Genomic DNA, 19,299 nt, shown 5'->3' on the forward strand with positions numbered 1-19,299 from the left:
GCTGACAGACTGACTGGGCGTGGCTGTAACAGACTGATATTGTATCCTTTCTGCCACGTGATGAGATAGGAAGAGATACTATACAGGGTCTATCACACACATGCACGTGTATACATAACAATGATACGACAATAGATGTGCATAATACACAACCATAAGGTCAAGAGAGAGTCATACACATACATGTTAACATCAGACCGGAACGAGATAGCTGCTCAGTCAACGCACGAGTATGGATCTGTGATTTTGTGTGAGTTTGCAAATAACAATGTATCTGATATATGCACATTTTAATGTCTGAATCAAAACGAAAGTAGTTCACATCCATTCTTTATCAACATCTCCTAATCTACATGTCAATATTATCAAACCCACTCTAGTTCAAGTGGAATCCTTTCTCCAGGGTCGCAGACATCAGCTTGTTTTTCAGCTCGTCTGCAGTATCATATTCAGGTAATTTGAGGTAATGAACACAAGTATTCACCGATGGTAGAGTTCCAGCGTGTTCTCTCTCTTTGCGTACGACAGTGAGACGAGGATGCAAGTTTGCAAGACCACCAGGAGGGAGAGAAGAACAGCCTGTAGCAAACTGAAGGAATGCTTTCCTTTCGTTAGAATTCATATCAGTTAGAACATCCACAAACAGCTGATACCCATGACTGAACAGAAATCAGTTGAGTGTCATTTATATAAATGGTAATGAACGGTCTGACCTTTCTCTGTTATATCCATACTTGGGTTCAGTGTAAAGCAGTAAGTCATCTCTCGTCCAATTAGGCACATGTTCACCACACAGTACAAGACACAATTCTTCGTCAGTAAACATCTGCAGCCGTTCCATTGGAAACACAACATTGAAACCATCTACAAAGACATGATCAGACAGAAAACATGAAAACCCCAGTAAGTGTGTACCGCGAAATGCTTCCATCTGTGCAACGATGCCACTGTTCATACAGAAATCGGTGACCAAGTCGATATATGTATCTGCATTTTCTATCTTCAATGCCTACCATCATAATTTACATACAGACAAAAGTTCAAGTTCAAGTATTACTGAAACGCTCACAGTCTCTTCTCCTCCTGTCTTCAAAGGATAGCTGGAATATCCATAAGATTTTGATGATGGGTTGAATTGAAAATCCAGACTAAACACAATCATAAGATTACAAGGAACACTGAAGGATGCCCTGAAACAAACTATACCAAAGGTCTTCTAGATTTACTGGCTGAATATTCTGTCCACTAAGATGTAGCCGAAGAGCTTCAACTCGTTGCTGCTTTTCTTCTTTACTAAGTGATTCGTCGCTCAAAATGGTGTCTCTCTCATCCACCAGTTGCTTTAGCTCTTGTACAAAATTAGCACGACTGGGATTAATCTCCATGAAGTCGTCATTATTTAGAATGCCGGTGAACCAGCTGTGTATATGATGTCGTTGATCATTATCTTCTACACTCGCTGCTAAAACCTGATTGAAAGGGTTCTCTATTGCAATCACATCCTCTTCAGTTTTCTCTCGACTGGACTGATCCTCGTTCTCATCGACTTGTGGGAAGCCCAACTGATTGTTCTTGTCAGAAGGAGATGGTGATCCAATAAACGACGAATTGTCAGAGTCTATTCGTAGCTTTGAATGCTTGGTGTCCTCCACAGGGATCGCTACCAACATCTTAAAGAATGACCTACTCAGTGGAAGGTCTACTATACGATTATCTTGAAGACAACGAGCAATAAAAGTGCCCAAAAACCGAAACAACTTAATCTGACACTCAAAACCAGGAGAATCAGGAGGCAATGGTGCAGGAAACAACCCAGACGAGCGCCTAACATAATACCCTGCAGGTTTGACTCCCTGCCCCAAATCTAACTTCAAACACAAGACATAACCATGTCAGTAATAACACAACCTAACACAACTAAACCAAGTTCAAACCTGCTGCTCTTCACCATCAATATCGTGAATATCATCATCACACACCCACAAACCCAAATCATGGCGCTGTAGTTCAGCTGCTACAAGAGCATAAAACTCCAGCGTTGGACCCAGACCCGTGCCTTCTTCATCTACAAACTCGACTTCCAACACACTCTTGCGTGATCCATGCACTCTCATTGCATTACACGCGTACTCAAGGAGCTACATCAAACAAAAATTTCACATTTCCATGCAGTCGCACCTCACCAATCCATACCTGATCAACTCTTGGAATTTTGATTCGTTCGTGCTTTAGTCTACCAAGACGAAATTCACTCGCCTCCTCCCCACGTCCACGAGCAGCTACTGCACGATTCATATCCATGTTGCCATCTCTTAAGCCATGAAGCCACACAATAGATCTACAGAGCAACACAACAACATGTACATAGCAAATGCATTAACAGTCCACTTCACAGTACAACAGATGCAATCACAAGAACACAAAACCATCTCTTAATTATTACACAGAATGACATGTATTAACCATGCAAACTATAAAGTGTCAAAATTGGACAGCATGGAGTTGTGGTGAAAGATTGTTTTACCTTGAACTGCCGAACGTAGTTGCACAAAAGAACTGGCGTCGGGTAACAAACGGAAAAAGAAGTTTGCTATTGACAATCAAACTTTCAAACCAGTCGGGCAGTGCACGACTCGTCAAAACGAGAGGATCCTGAACAACAGCCATACAAATATCACTACAACAGAAAGCAACTGGTGTGTGTGTGTGTGTGTGTGTGTGTGTGTGTGTGTGTGTGTGTGTGTGTGTGTGTGTATGTGTGTGTATGTACGTGTATGTACGTGCATGTGTGTGTGTGTGCATGCGTGTGTGTGTGTGTGTGCGTGTGTGTGTGCATGTGTGTGTGTGTGTGTGTGTGTGTGTGTGTGTGTGTGTGTGTGTGTGTGTGTGTGTGTGTGTGTGTTTGTTGAGAAAACAGTCAGCGACAGACATCTGTAGTACCTGTATCTGTTGTAGTAGCTTGTTGGACAATTTCTTGCTATGAAATTCAGACAGATCAACTTCAAACTCAAGCGGCTTCCCTACAACAAACCAAGCCCAAACATGACAACGCCCACACTCTCATGCCACACACACACACACACACACACACACACACACACACACACACACACACACACCATCCTCTGTCGTCTCGTTCGGATCGCAAGCAATATCATACAACAGCTTCAACAGCCTCAAAATATCATCAAGTGGCTCTAAAGTGTCTTCACTGTGTGACACAGGCATCTCGGCACTTGCAGCACCAACCGTAGCAGCAGGCGACCTGCAAAAATCCTAACACAAAAAACAGTGGCAATACAACAGCGAACGTTGTCTTTCATGGTAAACGTGACATCTAAACTCACTTTGTATGCAGAAATCAACTGGTGACAGTTCCTGTTCTTTCGTATGTTGCGTGGTGCTCCGGCCAGTTTCCAGCGTTTCAACCATGTTTTGTTAGTCGAGTACTGAAGGTAGGATATGAGATCGAGTTTAGGGAGCCGAGACGTGCCAACATGCTTTTCAACAAACTTGACTGGCCATTTCTGTTGTAGTCAATGTATTGTGTATTATTACGTGATTTTGTTAGTTGTAGGTGTATTTGTACGTACAGCCCAGTGTATGTCGTTCAAACCGCTCAAATCGTTGCCGTTTTCAACAGCTCGGTAAGTCAATCTGCAAAAAGGGATAAGCTGATGCAGAGACATCCATAAATTCACTTTCACATGGTTTATAGTGTGGTGTGTGGTGTGTGTGTGTGTGTGTGTGTGTGTGTGTGTGTGTGTGTGTGTGTGTGTGTGTGTGTGTGTGTGTGTCTGTGAGAGAGTGTGTGCGTGCATGTGTGTGTGTGTGTGTGTGTGTGTGTGTGTGCATGTGTGGCGTCTGCGGCTCAATTGGTTAGAGAGCGCATTTGGAGAATGGAAACATCCGGGACCTTTGGATCAGAAGTTCAAGTACAAGATGGGTACAGACGTGATTCCTTTACGCAAGGAACTCACATGCAATTGCCTCTCTCTCTCTATGGAGTGTTGTTTCTGTCAAAACAAATACAGCAAGTGCATAGTGACTGATGGCTGTAGCTAGAGTTACTTTGTAGCAAGTGTATGGTGACATAGTGACTAAAAAATGTGTGCATGCGCGTGCGCGTGTGTGTGTGTGTTTGTCTGTCTGTCTACATGTCTGTTGTTCTGTCATGCTCAACCAGATCTATTTCCCTTAGCCAACACTCCAACAAAACAAATTTTGACATCTACAAACACATGTTTACATGTATGTTGAATCCCAAACACGCCGAAGATGGTCTGATTTCACTGTGTTGCCACGAGCAACCCAAACCTTCTGCACATACTTGAACACACTCGCGTCTCCATCAGCCAGCAACTCTTCCCTCTCAGGCACCTGCATGACAGCAAACAAGTCAAAAACAGTGACTTTAAACCATCACATCAAACATAAAGTAAGCAACTCACCCCTTCACCAGCTGGTAGTTTGATGCTTAATTGAAGATGTAGAGGCATAGATGAATGTCGAGTGTCTTCAAAAGAACTTTCTGGAGCATCTGGCCAAAGAAAGCACTAAAGACAAATTCAATGTATAGAACAGAGATTCTCACCTGGTGGAGGAACCACAAAGTCTTGAGTTTGTGGAACGTTTGTACGACCCGGACGTGGGTCAAAGGCTGGCAAGAGAGCGTCAAACTGTCCCTTCAAGACAAAATCATCATCCCATTTCCGTCGACTAATGCCAAGTCCGTCATCTTCATCCACCTACAGTCAATAGAATAATGAGAAAAAGCTACTTTACATTTAAATAAACAAATTAAATCACTGAAGAAATGTGGTAACAGTCACATGACAGAAAAACGTGAACAAACAATACAGAATGAGTGTCATCTCAATGCTACACACCTCTTCACAATTGTCTCCATCATCGTCTTCATTGTCAAAGTCGTCTTCATCTATGTCTTCTTCATCATCATCATCATTGACTGGTTCACACAGTTCAGCTGCCTCGTGACTACCAGAACCCCGTAGCTCTCCCAGCAGATGTAAGACGGTCTCATGGTCAAGCCCCAACATTTCTGCAACAGTATCTACATACGCAAAGAACGGTCACTGCAATCAGACATTTTAATCTCACAACGTAATTCAATTTGCTTAATTAATTTGCAATTATGGAAAGTAACTGAAAGTAGCCATGCATGTAGTTCGTCAAACCATTATATGTCAATGTCTCTGTCCAACTCTGTCATGTCTCCTGTACAGTACCTGTAATGTTGAGAGCACGACTTCCCATGCGTGTCATGTTTGACTGTGCAAGCATCAGTCTGTCTACCTGTTTGTCCAATCTCTGTTTCTGTCCACCTATTTGTCGTCTTATATATCTACTTCATACCACCATTTGTTGCTAGTTATGACACACACACACACACACACACACACACACACACACACACACACACACACACACACACACACACACACACACACACACACACACACACACACACACACACACACACACACACACACACACACACACACACACACACACACACACACACACACACACACACACACACACACACACACACACACACACACACACACACACACACACACACACACACACACACACACACACACACACACACACACACACACACACACACACACACACACACACACACACACACACACACACACACACACACACACACACACACACACACACACACACACACACACACACACACACACACACACACACACACACACACACACACACACACACACACACACACACACACACACACACACACACACACACACACACACACACACACACACACACACACACACACACACACACACACACACACACACACACACACACACACACACACACACACACACACACACACACACACACACACACACACACACACACACACACACACACACACACACACACACACACACACACACACACACACACACACACACACACACACACACACACACACACACACACACACACACACACACACACACACACACACACACACACACACACACACACACACACACACACACACACACACACACACACACACACACACACACACACACACACACACACACACACACACACACACACACACACACACACACACACACACACACACACACACACACACACACACCATCTGAAACAGAAGTAAGGCCATATTCCTTAGTAGTGAGCAACACCATAATCTACTACATAGATTTACCATCCACCAATGACTTACAAGCAGTCCGATCTTTGTGAAGTTTGTCCCTCATTGTTGCTGCTGCCTCGGGTATCTTCCTCTGCTCCTTCGCTTCAACCTTTGATGATTCTGATTCTGATAACTTTGCAGATGCCAAATTCTCATCATTTGACTCCTCTTTTTCATCACACACTTCCTTGGCAGTAGCATCTTTAGACTCTGCTACCGCCTTTGCCTTTTGTGCTGTTTCCACTACGACTGCTTCTGCACAGACCTTCTCCACAATAGCAGCTTCTGCACGAAGAGCTGCAGCCAGTGACTCGTGTATGGCAGCCCTACTTCCTATCATACTTCCAGGACTACTGCAGCTCGTGCTTCTGCTGCTAGCCGTGGACTCTGACTTCGTTACTGTCTTCTTGACCATGTCTGGCGGAGCTAGTTTGAGATCGTATTTACCTTCTGCTCCCATGCGATACGAGTTAGCTCCACCGTGATCCCACGTTACATCAACCCAACCTACAATTACACAGAGAGTTAGCTAATGTAACTACTAGTAACATAAAGCAATCAACTGTGTTGCAATAAGTTGGATCCGTCGTATACATGGCAAATATACTCAAGAGTCTATTAGTCAAAAACCTCAACCATTATGCTTTACTTTCCTTTCCTACATGCCATTCCAACACACAGCTAGCTAGCTAGCACAGAAATAACTAAATATACGTTACTGTCTTCCATGTCAAAATGTGTGTATGTCTCCAGTCATTCATGGTTCCCTTGCAGTACACCCTTGTTGTTCTCGAGATGAAGGTCAGCTCAATGATATGGTATACACATCAAGCAGGGCAAGACAACAGGCACACAGGCAAGTTAAGTAGCCAAGACAAAACATGTTGACAATCACATTATAACAGCTTGTTTTCCTATGGCATTATGCAGAGTGACACCGACCCACTGATAAGGTGTGGACACCAGAAGTGACTGAACTGTGATCATAGCCTTGACGTTTCCTTTTTAGTATGCTACACTAGCCAATTCGTAACATGCAAGAAGCCCAATAAAACTTAGTCAAACAATTTACTTTATGTTGCTCTTAGTCATTGTCTATGACATCATACTAATTTAGTGACGTCATACTAATTTAGTGACGTCATATTAATATTAATATTAATCAGTGGCACCATTTTAGCAGGTTGGTGTCACAGTTTGAGCACCAGTTGAAAAAACCAGGTTGCATCCCTGGATAAGAACGGATAAGACTGCTGACAAAACAAACAGGAGCAACAAATTATTGCTGAATAAAAGTCTTTCTCAACACGTCTGTGGCAATGTGAAACAGCAAGCATCAGAGTCACATGCAACGCTACATAGCAACATGTGAACGATCCATCAAGACGAACGACACTTACCGTTGTGTAATTCTCCGGTGATTGTTCCAACACTTGGTGGATTTCCATCTTGATCGCGCCATTTCCAGTCGATTCCTCGTACAACGTGAGCTCCGACAGTAAACTGCGACTTCACCTGATGTTTGAGGAGACGACGCTGTTTTCTCAGTGCGTTTTCCATCTCCCTTGCAGCCTTTCCGAGCTGATCAGTACAAGCACCGATGACATGGCCATACAACTCAAACCCAGACAGAGAAAGATAATGCGTCTGATTGCTGGAGTTCTTGCCGGTAATTTTGATTCTAAAGTGACGCCAACCTTCGTCACTTGACGAGACAAGATCAAACGTAGCAGTAGCTCTGCAACAAAGCAATTGACAGACTGTCAATATATGGTAAGGTACGCTTGATGTTTGTGTTATGGTAATCAAAAATTGTAATGAGACATTTGAATAGTTGACTAATCCCATAACTAAAGCTATTGAACCTGCTGCTCACACAATTTCAACAGAATGTTTGGTCACATGTGGCCAGTTCACAGGTGCATGTGGTCCTCCAGTGGAGCCACGTGTGGGTGGTGTGACCTTGAGAGGAATTCAATGCTCCAGATCACCGATATCGTATTGCACAGTAGCCAACATATATATATATATATATATATATATATATATATATATATATATATATATATATATTAAATTTTTTATATTTTACCCCCTAACAGTGGGCAAACAAATCACACATACTCCCACATAACGTTGTCAACATTACAGATGGCTAGTCTGTCCAAAATCAGTTTAGCATTATACCGCCAAAGACTAAAAGAAAGTTGTTGCAGTAAATGCTGGATAGCTTTAGAGACCGTTGTCCCTGTAGTTAAAACAGTTCTTCTTGATATAATTTTTAAAATCTCTAAAGAACTAGGAGACCCAACTATATATATATATATATATATATATATATATATATATATATATATATATATATATATATAGTATACAATACAGGCTGTTGAGCTCTAGAAATTTGCTTCTGGGGAATACAATACCATAAAACCAGTAATTCGTGCGATGATTTAAATCGTGCAAATTGTGTGACCAAAATATCACGCACGAATTGAACTCGTACTGTGCATAGGCATGTGCATGCGTATTCATTCCATCTTTCTCTCGCCGTTTTCTTGTAGATGGGTGGACGTTATGATCCCAGACTATTCAATCGCTCGACTCCCACACAATGAAGTTGAACAGGCAACAAATGTCTAGGCATAACGGCTTTCTTTCTTGTTGTAGTTGCTGTTATGGTGGTTATTGATTGGCCAATATAGAATTGTTATCAGTATACTTGAGTAGATATTCGAGCTGTCTTGATATCACACAATAATAGGGTTGCACAAATTTCTGGTATTACGGTATCCAGGTTGGCCTCAGTGGCACTGGTTTCGCTGTGGCTCCAAGGATAGTATCAGTCTGGGAAAGCAAAAACAGGAGAAACTGGTACAGGGGATGAAAGCATTGGAGCCTCCTGCAATCAAACAACAATTCTCTGGAGTCGAGTTTGGCTGTTGCCATGACAACAGCCTCGCAGTTTGTCATGCATGTAGTGGACTAACTTAGAAACCATAGCACAGACCAAACATGCTTGTCATGTATTAAGCAACTAGCACCATCCTAATTCCATTAGCACAAAGTAACAACCTGCCGCAGGGGTCTCCCTCGGATTTCAGAATAGTGTGGCAGAGATGGTAGTTACAAGACACACCCAAACCGCGATGCACCTTTGGATACCCAGACCTTTACAATAAGATTCAAAACTGTGGGTCAAACTTCGTACTAATTAATTAATTAATTATTGAAGCCATCTGCCCCAAGACAAAAAAGCACAAAGCCACTACAGTCTGATATGTCTTCCACGTTCATTTGCACAAGCGTACACTAACTCCATCTGCTTGCTGTATATCATTATGTAAGTACAGTGTACAGTACTGTACATCTACCCTATGTAGAACACATGCAAAAATGCTTGGTCACATGACTACGATTGCTCAGTGTGGTGCAGTACCATGCTACCACGCTTTAGGGACAACCCTGAGCTTGACAGATATATTGCTAATGTCATACATAAACATTCATTCAACTCTTCGTTGATTCACAGAACTGTGTGCTCTACACATAAAACAGAATATCTCCAGCCAGTCACGGCCACACATACCCGTGCTCATTGAGAGATCGATCATCGGTGTGTTCTCTAATTGTTGTCCACGTTTGACCATCTTTAGACACCTGGAAGTGCCAATTTCTCAACGCAGATCTAAACAAAATCTCATCACTTACAAACAGAAGAAAATACTGTGACAGTCATACAGTACCTGCCATATCCTCGGGCATGTCTCAATGTGTAAGCCGTCGGAACAACCAGCAAACCAATATCAATAGCAAACCAAGCATTTCTAAACATGACGACAAACAGAAATGATTCAAAAGCCTCGCTATCACTGAGACAGTGAGTAAGCCATCATCCCACCAACACAGTAATACTGTAAATCAAGTATAAATTTGAAAGCAAAAATAATTCAAAAATTGAGCAAATATCTATTTCGGAAGCGATTTAATTTTGAAACCTGCCAGAAGGCAGTACCGTACTGCTGCAGTACAGTGTGTAGTATGTCACAGTAAGAATGACAAAAATACGAGGCACAACTTTCACACATGCGTAAGTCGTATGTACGTCTTGCGTGAAATCCCCACGTGAGCAAACTCCCATGAAGCTTGTCATTGATCGCGTGGCTGAAAGCAAGAATCCTCGGTTTAAGGCTCCTAGTATACAATGCTGTTTTTTACCAGACCCGAACAAGGAGGTTAATCATGAGTCTGCTGTGATATGTGAGAAAGCAAACTGGAGTGTGCAAATCATGAGTACTAGTGTATATAGCATATATGTATAGTAAATTAATTGCAAATTTCAGAGTTGGAATATAACGGTCGGTCATCAGTCATTGACCAACCAACTGGTGTTTATGACCGACCACTGATAGGCTGTGTGGAAAATAACGGTACAACATAGGACAATGTCCCACCAAATGTGTTGCTTGTCCGACCAAATACTGCACCAGTGTTGGGACATGTTTGGACAAACATCCATCGATACGCATATATGATAGTGTAAACCTTGTCTCTTAGCATGTGCTGGCCTCTCCAAAGGTGTAACTGTTAATTTCATAAACTTAGGTACCTCCTAGCATGCTTTATCCAGAGAAAACCTCAGCTGCCTTTCATTTCTCCCTTGGAAGTTCATGCAAAATGGCTGCAGTAGGAGAGGCATTTAATTAGACATGTAACACCATACAAGAATGTCCTACCAAGGCTCAGTCTGTCTGAGCCAAAATAATTCCTTATTTCCACACTGGATCGGACATACCTACATGACTGGTCAAGGCGTAAATTGCATGAATGGTAGGGAATCAATGAGCGACCCAAAAGTCCAAACAACTGAATAAAGCAGCAGGCAAAATCTAATTAGAGGTGATGATTCCCAGATGCATGAGTGCATCAATGACAACGCAGTAATACCTTGACAGTTTATATTTTGATAGCAAATAAATACAGTAGTGAATATGACGCAACAAATAGAGAAACTGAACTAAATGTTGATATCAATAATTACAAGAAAGGATCGTGAAATTAAATAAGAATGAATGCCCAAAGTATAAAAAGGCAGATCAACCTCTTTGCTAGGGCACAATGTAACACTGTCCAACCAAAAGTATTGCCTTAGATTCGACTCTGATTTCTAAAAAAAACTAGGAAGCAATCAAATTTAGGAAACTGGTCGGTCCTCACGAAATTTACAAAGTTAAAGCGACTTCAAAATATACTTGATTTAAAGTACACCATACAGGCTAACCCAAGTACACAACATCAAATGATAGGAAAAACATTTGGACATACACAAGTGATGACCATCAGACAGCGAAATGAAACTCACCTGTCATCGTTGGTATGGCAATTTCGTGGTGCCGAGTCACGACTCAAGATGTCTTCCAGTCTCCCATACGGTAGAGTTCTTCCTTCACTCGAACTTACAGCCACTAAGCCGTACGCTGCCGGGTTCACCCACTCGGGTTCGTTCCTGGTTAATTAATTAATTAACAGCAATCACTTACACATAGTCTCTTGGCATAAATTCGAGATCCTTACTTAGCATTCGTTCCTACCCAATACATAATACCGCTTTCATCAAAATCGTGCGTGTGTTTAAACGTCAAGCGATTCGACGGTTGAAGCTTCTTAATAAATTCGAATGTCGTTCGATCGTAGTCGTACCATTGCTTAGCCACCTAATAACAAAGTTTAACCAACAACATCGAAATGAAGGGAAACACACACACACACACACACACACACACACACACACACACACACACACACACACACACACACACACACACACACACACACACACACTGGAAAACGTTCAAACACAGACGCACCATTTTTAAAAGGTGACGTTCAAGAGACGACACGGACACTAGAGGTTCAACTTTCAACGAACGTCCGGTGTAGTCTATTAGCCCAGAACTGCTGGGCATCATCTCAAGGCGCAAACGCAAGCGACGAGTCAAAGCCTACAGTTGACAAAGACAGTAGCATACAATAAGACTACACAGTGACAAGGCTGAGGCTATACAAGAATAGACAAGCAAGCAACAAATCTTAACCAACGCTCCCGACATACCTGCATCCCAAAACCGCATCCAGGAGAGTCATATTGATACACTGGCAGTTTCTCGGTCGACTCCAACACGGCAATAAGCTTCCGAACGAGCCCAACGCTTGCTGCATAACTGGCACTGCAACATACCAACAGCAAATATGGTACTCAAATACGATGCACATGTGAAAAATTGAATCAAATCATACTGAACTGTACCACATCACGAGGCAACAATTCACACAAATATGTCTGTGTCCGTCCGTCTGTTTGTCTCTGTCTGTCTGTCTGTCAGTCAATACACATATTTCTTATACAAGACATTATTACAGTCTACGCAAAAAATCAGCAAGTTCTAAGAGATCTAGGATCCAAGAGGTCCCTAAGTACGACTAAGAGTCAACAGTCGACAATAAGCTAACAGAGTTACTAATGGCACCGACTGAGTCACCACTATACTGGACTCTGTTCAGCTTCTGCAGTAACACTCTTGCACTGCACTGCGCATCGCAATTGAGAATCGCATCCTTCAGTAGTTCTTGAACTCGTCCTGTCTGCACTCAGTTGTCCATGTTGCTGTTGATGAGAGCTGGTTGAGATATTTTTGGGCCTCTCTGTCTGTCTGTCTGTCTATTTCATATATTTTCATAAATGAATGCTATTACAACCAAACTATTTAAAATGTCCCAGAGACCCACTATGTTGTAGGCAGTAACTTACTACACACATTGCTGCAAATGAGATGCAAATAATAAAGAATCGCTACTGGCCTGCATGAAACAACAAACTTGACCGTATGTACCTACAGTCAAACTTTGTTATTCCAACACACTCACTTTCTGACGAAGGTACACGTGAAACCAATTTACATGGTCACTGCGTACCCTACTGCTCCTAATGTTTTTTGACACTAATTCTTTCAAGACACCAAAATATTTTAGAATTTTTACGAATCCTACTCTTTTGAGGTCTTGATGTGGAATATAATTTCTTGATTTAATTTTTTGTTTATTTATTCTTTCAAACTGATTCAATTCTCTAAACATTTCTAGTTTGCATCTTGAGCAGCACACTTCCGTCTATTGGCCATGTTTGACGATGTTTCATGCGCACACGCAAAAACCAAAGCCACAACAACCGACAAATTTCGAGACCAAAATATTGCTTTCTGTTATTTTATTAGTTTTTGAAAAGATTATTACTTAAAAAACATTCGGAGCAGTTGGGTATTTGTTACCAAAATAATCCGACAGTCGCGTTAGTCTGACAAAAACCAGCGAACGAGGTCTGACTGTACACCAGACGATAACAAAACTGATCATCACTATTCCTTCCTACAAATGTGATACACATTAATTAATACTGAGGTCTGACTGTACACCAGACCATAACAAAATCGATTATAAAGTTGTATCGCATTTGTAGGAAGAGTGACGAATCAAGTTTGTTGTTGTCTGGTGTACAGTCAGATCTCGTCATTTTGGCCACGTTTGTCCTGTTGGTTTCTGTTGGACTAACTCGGCTATCGGATTATCGATAACTGGAGAGTACCCATAGTTGTGAAATAGGCTTTCCTACCAGTACGAAGCATAATTTTAGTGCCTCAATGTCTAGATATAGGTAACATGCAGAGCATACAAATATGGTCACCCAACGACTCAAACAACATAAGAACATTTCAACACATAGTTTGGTCTTTCCTCTCTTACTTTTTAATACTGAGAATGCGTATGTCTATGATAGGGAAGGGGCAATGCCCACAAAAAAGGGTTTCTGGGCAACACGGAAACACGTCTGGTTATGCCACTATTAATAGTAAACAACTATTGTGTTTGGATGGTTAACTATTCTATGCTGTGGACAATGCTGTATTTATGATGACAAGAATCCTCCATTGGTTACATGCTTATAAACATAAAAAATTAATAATCATGAAATGCTAACCAAGTACGGCGTGGTTCTATCAGAACATGTTTTCTAAACTATTCCATTCACAAGTCCAGTTCGCCTTTTGTCAGTATCTTATGTACCAGTAGCTTTCTCATTTCGTTCTTGCTGCTCACTCATAGTCGCACTCAGTCTCACTTACATCCACTTGCATAACTTACACTAGCAACATGTTATCTCATGCACACAACTCTGTCTCACCTACACTCACTAATGCAACTCTGCCTCACTTTCACTGATTTTACTGCCTCAACTCTTGCTAATATACAGATTATTGTGTATATCAGTACACATTTGTTTTTAATTTTTACTAATTTTCCTGATGTTTCAGCCCCCTCCCATCTAAAAATACACGTACAGCGGTCCCTCCCATTTGCAACCACCTCAAAAGTCTGTCAAACTTGGTTGTAAAATGAAGGTATTCTATTGGTCATGTATCCTGGGTGTATGACCAATCTTGTCATAAATACAAGTTGGTTACACTTGCACATCAGAGGGTTCACACATGAGAGGAACTACTTTAAGCCTGGTTCACAATATGACACTAACGTTGACGCTAATGCTGACGTTGACGCTGATGCTGAAATAGAATGAATCCAACTCAAATCCAGTGTCAGTTTCAGCGTCAACATCAAAGGAACTCTGCCTCCATCAAAGAGGGCACTTTGAAGTTTGACACTTAGCTCAGCGTCAGCGTCATATTGTGAGCCTGGCTTTAGTCTGTACAAACCAACAATTACAAATGTCAGTGTTGAATTATATTCTGAATAAATAGCATGCAGTATGCCATGCATTCTGCTTGACAGAGAACACACTGCCACAAATTACGAATTTGTACCTTGTCTGCTCTCCTTCGTTTACATCTGTGTCTTTTTTGTTGAACGCAGACATAAACAGAGCTCTTCGTTTGTTCACAACAATTTCGGCAGACGTCTCTTTTACGTCATCAACTTTCCCCGTTGGAGATAACAACTGCAAGAGGACTGAAACTAATCCACTGGCTTGTACTTCATATGGTGAAACAGTCTTCTCATCTTGCAGTAATACAGCCAAGTCACTCAATGCTCCACTCAGTTTGTCATCTTTATCGTCTTGGTGAGCTTCTGTAATTCTTCGTGTGACCTCTTGAAGCTCTGCCATGACACGACGCAACGTAACTGATGTACTCGAAAGATGTTTGTCTAAGATTTCACGAGCCAAACTCTTGACTTTCTGCTTCAATACTTCACTCTTTGACCTCAACACTTTCCCACTTCGTTTTTCACTCACGATGGCAGCAAATTCACTACCAAGGGGCGAGTCAGCCAAATAGGTTTGTCTCGTTCCACGATTTGATTCAAATACAAAACCATGCAGTTCATCACGAAGTATCGTTGCTTGATGCCCATCCGAATTATGGACCGTCAACTCATTGTCTTGGTAACAATGAAGAGACCAGTTACCAACAACGAGCTTAAACTTGCTGTCAGAAGAAGAGAGAACAGGCTCAGTAGGTAAACCTGCTGGAGCAAAGCTGCGCGCACGATGTAATTTATCTAGAAATTCTGGACAACCACTGCCTACTTCTGACCCACCTTCTGGACTACCACTGGAGTACATAGTCAATAAACGACCATCAATAAGAAATCTAAACCAGCCATTGCTGCCATTTGAGAGCTCAACGGCACTCCACTCATTCCATAGATAAAGACAGTCACGTCCACGTACTATGTACCAATCATGCCAATGATACGGTCTACCTGGACGAATTTCCTTGGCATCAACTGCTGGTGGAGGTGGTGGAGGAAGCGGCGCAGGTGGTGGAGCAGCTACATCATCATCTGCTTTTTCTTCTGTTTCTTCTTTTGGTGGAGGACCCGCTAACTGAGTGATCCGTTCAACGACTCCTAAACGAGCCATGTGGTCTGTGAATTCATCCGGACATTTTGTCAAGAGATCGAAGATGCACTGGAGAACAGCCTGATGACCGTCATCATCATCCTACAGACACAGCATCAACACCATCATGTCAAATACACACAACAGGAAAGTCATTGCCCTAACTATTCTTGCTGAATTTACAATTCATATCATATATTCTCTAGAAACGCGGGGTCATGAACCAGTCGACGATAAATGCATTTACAACATCACTCACTAACATGTAACATGTATGGTACATGACCGAAATGTGCTTGTTAAAATCATTAATAACAAAAATGTCCGGTCCAAATAAGTGCCTATCTGAACAAGCGCCTCCATAAGACGGACATCCTAGTGGAACTTAACAAATCCATGTGTAAAAGACTACATCAAGTTCAAAATTAATAAATTTGTCACGGGTCGTTGAAGGACAATGAGTAGCTATAGGTGTACACACACATAGCGGAATTAAGGAAGGCAATGAAGAAATGGAACGGCGGATGACTCACACAACTATAGTTTAATGATAAACACAACTAAACACTAACTCTAATTCACATGTATTCGATTATATGTTAAAGGCATGCAGTCACTGTTCGCCCCTCCCATTTCTCCAAATAAGGTAAAATATTAACTAATAACAAAAACTCCATTGCTTGATGAGGTGACATAATTCTTAATTTATCATTAGCCTGCAGAGTGTAAACTGGTGCATGAATAGCATAGTTCGTTGATCTGAGTGTTGTCAACACTCATTGTCAGTCTAGAGTGCAGCTCAGTGTTCTGACCAGGATTTTTGGTGGTTGGGTATCAGCTGCGTTAAGGGGCGTGGTATATTTGACAAGAAAGCACCAAACGGAATGTATTGCACTGTTGATGGCCTGTGATCTGAAAGAGTAGACAATGAAAGCTGCAACTTTTGTTAACAGTCGGAAACTATGTTGCCCAGTCTCACGTTCAGGCATGGTTAGACGGCTGTCATCCATTGGAGCAAGTAAACCACTAGCTAAAATATATACTACCGTATTCGCCCATAATAACGCCCATACTGAAATAACGCCCATGCCCGTATATACGCCCATGTGCGACAGGTCAGAACTTTCAGCCCGAAAAAACGCCCATGCCCAACTATACGCCCATGCCCAAGTATAAGCCCAGAATACGCATGCACAGACAAAACAAAATGGATCCGCAGAACATTCGCCTCCGTCTGTGTGTGTTTGATGAGCTGGTGTCACTGTTGAGTGAAAGTTCTTGCCGCTAGACTCATGTCTTCATTGCAATTACCGACCCTGATGCTCTTGACGGGCTTCAGTCCAACCATGTGTGTATAGTGTTTAGTTTCTGCGTGTATGTTGATGGTGAATGGATACCAGTACCTTAGATCTTGCAAATGGATAATTGCAAGCATTTGTGGTATTTTTGTCTTCAAGTATTTAGATGATGACAGGCCAGACGACAACATTTAGTGACCATGTATACACCTAGAACCAAAATAACGCCCATGCCCTAGTATATACCCAGAAAAAAGTGTTTCTTTTCTATACGCCCAGAGCGTTATTACGGGCGAATACAGTATAGTACAGGTGTTTGTTGAGTGATGGTCAGGCCCGACCACCTCCGGCCACCGTGGGCAGAACCCTGAGAGCTGCATCTTTGTTGCACTTAAATTTGGTAGAAATGGGTCTACTAGAGACAGAATACAATCATACAAAACTGCTTCTGCCTGAATGATGACCCCTGAGCGATCATTCGGACATAATTCAGGTTAGGCTAGACCAATTAGTTTCTTGATGCTTCGATTCGCCAGTCCAGTAATGAGCTTGACCAAAATGATATTATGCTTGCTGTAAAATGACTTGGTAGTATATACGTTGTACACAAAGCACGGATTTGGACAATCCATGGATTACCCAACACAATTCATGGATTGCCTGTACAAACCATGGACATCTAACCCTAACCCTAAAATTACCCAGAAAAACTAGACATCAATGGTTTGTGCATAACATATACATCGTACGACTACCTATGATATCAATGACTCTGAAATAGTTAACACAAGGCCAGTGACTGTTACCTCATTCCGCTCGGTATCAGCGTCTCTGTTTTAGTGTCTATTTTGTTGACTCACATTTGTATGCAGTGCAATGAAAACTGCATGTGCTCAAAGTGTCACCATGATCATTAGGTCCTACCGTTTTAGTTTAATTCAATTGATTGGTCCAGGTTTCATGTCCAAATATCTGAACATCAAAAAATTTAGTTGGTCTGGCCTTAGATTTTTTCCAAAAACAGATAAGTGCCTGGGGCTCTCTTGGACATTTATTGAGTCTGTATCTCTTAGTAATCCAGTGACTGTCATATTTATTATTAAATTCTTCCAAAAACTTATGTTAAACTTGTCTATCATGATAGCTGCATTTGTAACTATCCGTTCTGCCCATACTTACCTCCTTTTCAAGAACGTTTGCAATCACTTCCATCAGTTCTGATCCAAATGCCGACATGAGAGCTACATCAGTCAGAACCGTTTCAGACCCGTAATGAACCATCTTGCGAATCAAAGCTACACTGGCTTTTCTACACACAAAAGAAACAAAACTAGAAACACATCATTGCACGTCGACATGCCACTGTGTACTTGACAGAGGGAAGAATGGTAGTCTGATGGATGCGAGTAAAGATGGGAAGGAGATGTTTCAAATAGACTGGCGCCATTTCCGGATCGCCATGTTGGTCATAAGCTTCAGGTTTGGCTTCGTCTTGTTTCTCCTCTTTGTTACCGAGTGTCTTTTCATCGCCGTCACTTTCCTGTTTCTTATTATTTGTGGCTTCGACTTCCTGTGAACTTTCACTTGTGGACTCGACTGTACTTCCTACCTTCACTAATTGATCTGCACTGTCTCGTAGAGCTGTAAATAAATAAAGACGGGAAAACTAAGTTTTCTATGTAGCAGACATAGAAAGCTGAATACATCAGTGGACACACACAGCATTAGTGGACACACACAGCATTACTGGACACATACAGCATTACTGGACACATACAGCATTACTGGACACATACAGCATTAGTGGACACACACAGCATCAGTGGACACACACAGCATTAGTG

General features: G+C 41.9%; 1 protein-coding gene across 1 annotated transcript in view; it reads right to left on the bottom strand.

Moving 5' to 3' along the window:
- Positions 1 to 275: 275 nt before the first annotated feature.
- Positions 276 to 19,299, bottom strand: part of LOC134180544 (E3 ubiquitin-protein ligase HECTD1-like) — a 25,664-nt gene continuing 6,640 nt past the window's right edge. The window contains exons 10-36 of the mRNA XM_062647722.1: positions 18,826 to 19,096; positions 18,635 to 18,764; positions 15,118 to 16,259; positions 12,357 to 12,471; positions 12,112 to 12,246; positions 11,819 to 11,958; positions 11,607 to 11,750; positions 9,991 to 10,071; positions 9,834 to 9,932; positions 7,645 to 7,982; positions 6,275 to 6,751; positions 4,890 to 5,074; positions 4,595 to 4,748; positions 4,452 to 4,540; positions 4,250 to 4,380; positions 3,594 to 3,657; positions 3,348 to 3,527; positions 3,120 to 3,276; positions 2,941 to 3,020; positions 2,525 to 2,652; positions 2,194 to 2,338; positions 1,935 to 2,138; positions 1,207 to 1,868; positions 1,070 to 1,148; positions 916 to 1,009; positions 714 to 864; positions 276 to 659 (exon numbers count right to left, since the gene is read on the bottom strand). Coding sequence (XP_062503706.1) covers positions 377 to 659; positions 714 to 864; positions 916 to 1,009; positions 1,070 to 1,148; positions 1,207 to 1,868; positions 1,935 to 2,138; positions 2,194 to 2,338; positions 2,525 to 2,652; positions 2,941 to 3,020; positions 3,120 to 3,276; positions 3,348 to 3,527; positions 3,594 to 3,657; positions 4,250 to 4,380; positions 4,452 to 4,540; positions 4,595 to 4,748; positions 4,890 to 5,074; positions 6,275 to 6,751; positions 7,645 to 7,982; positions 9,834 to 9,932; positions 9,991 to 10,071; positions 11,607 to 11,750; positions 11,819 to 11,958; positions 12,112 to 12,246; positions 12,357 to 12,471; positions 15,118 to 16,259; positions 18,635 to 18,764; positions 18,826 to 19,096 — 5,858 coding nt within the window. The 3' untranslated portion in view covers positions 276 to 376. The remainder of the gene's footprint in view (positions 660 to 713; positions 865 to 915; positions 1,010 to 1,069; positions 1,149 to 1,206; positions 1,869 to 1,934; positions 2,139 to 2,193; positions 2,339 to 2,524; positions 2,653 to 2,940; positions 3,021 to 3,119; positions 3,277 to 3,347; positions 3,528 to 3,593; positions 3,658 to 4,249; positions 4,381 to 4,451; positions 4,541 to 4,594; positions 4,749 to 4,889; positions 5,075 to 6,274; positions 6,752 to 7,644; positions 7,983 to 9,833; positions 9,933 to 9,990; positions 10,072 to 11,606; positions 11,751 to 11,818; positions 11,959 to 12,111; positions 12,247 to 12,356; positions 12,472 to 15,117; positions 16,260 to 18,634; positions 18,765 to 18,825; positions 19,097 to 19,299) is intronic.

The sequence above is a fragment of the Corticium candelabrum genome, chromosome 5 (assembly GCF_963422355.1).
Source record: "Corticium candelabrum chromosome 5, ooCorCand1.1, whole genome shotgun sequence".
Lineage (NCBI taxonomy): Eukaryota > Metazoa > Porifera > Homoscleromorpha > Homosclerophorida > Plakinidae > Corticium > Corticium candelabrum.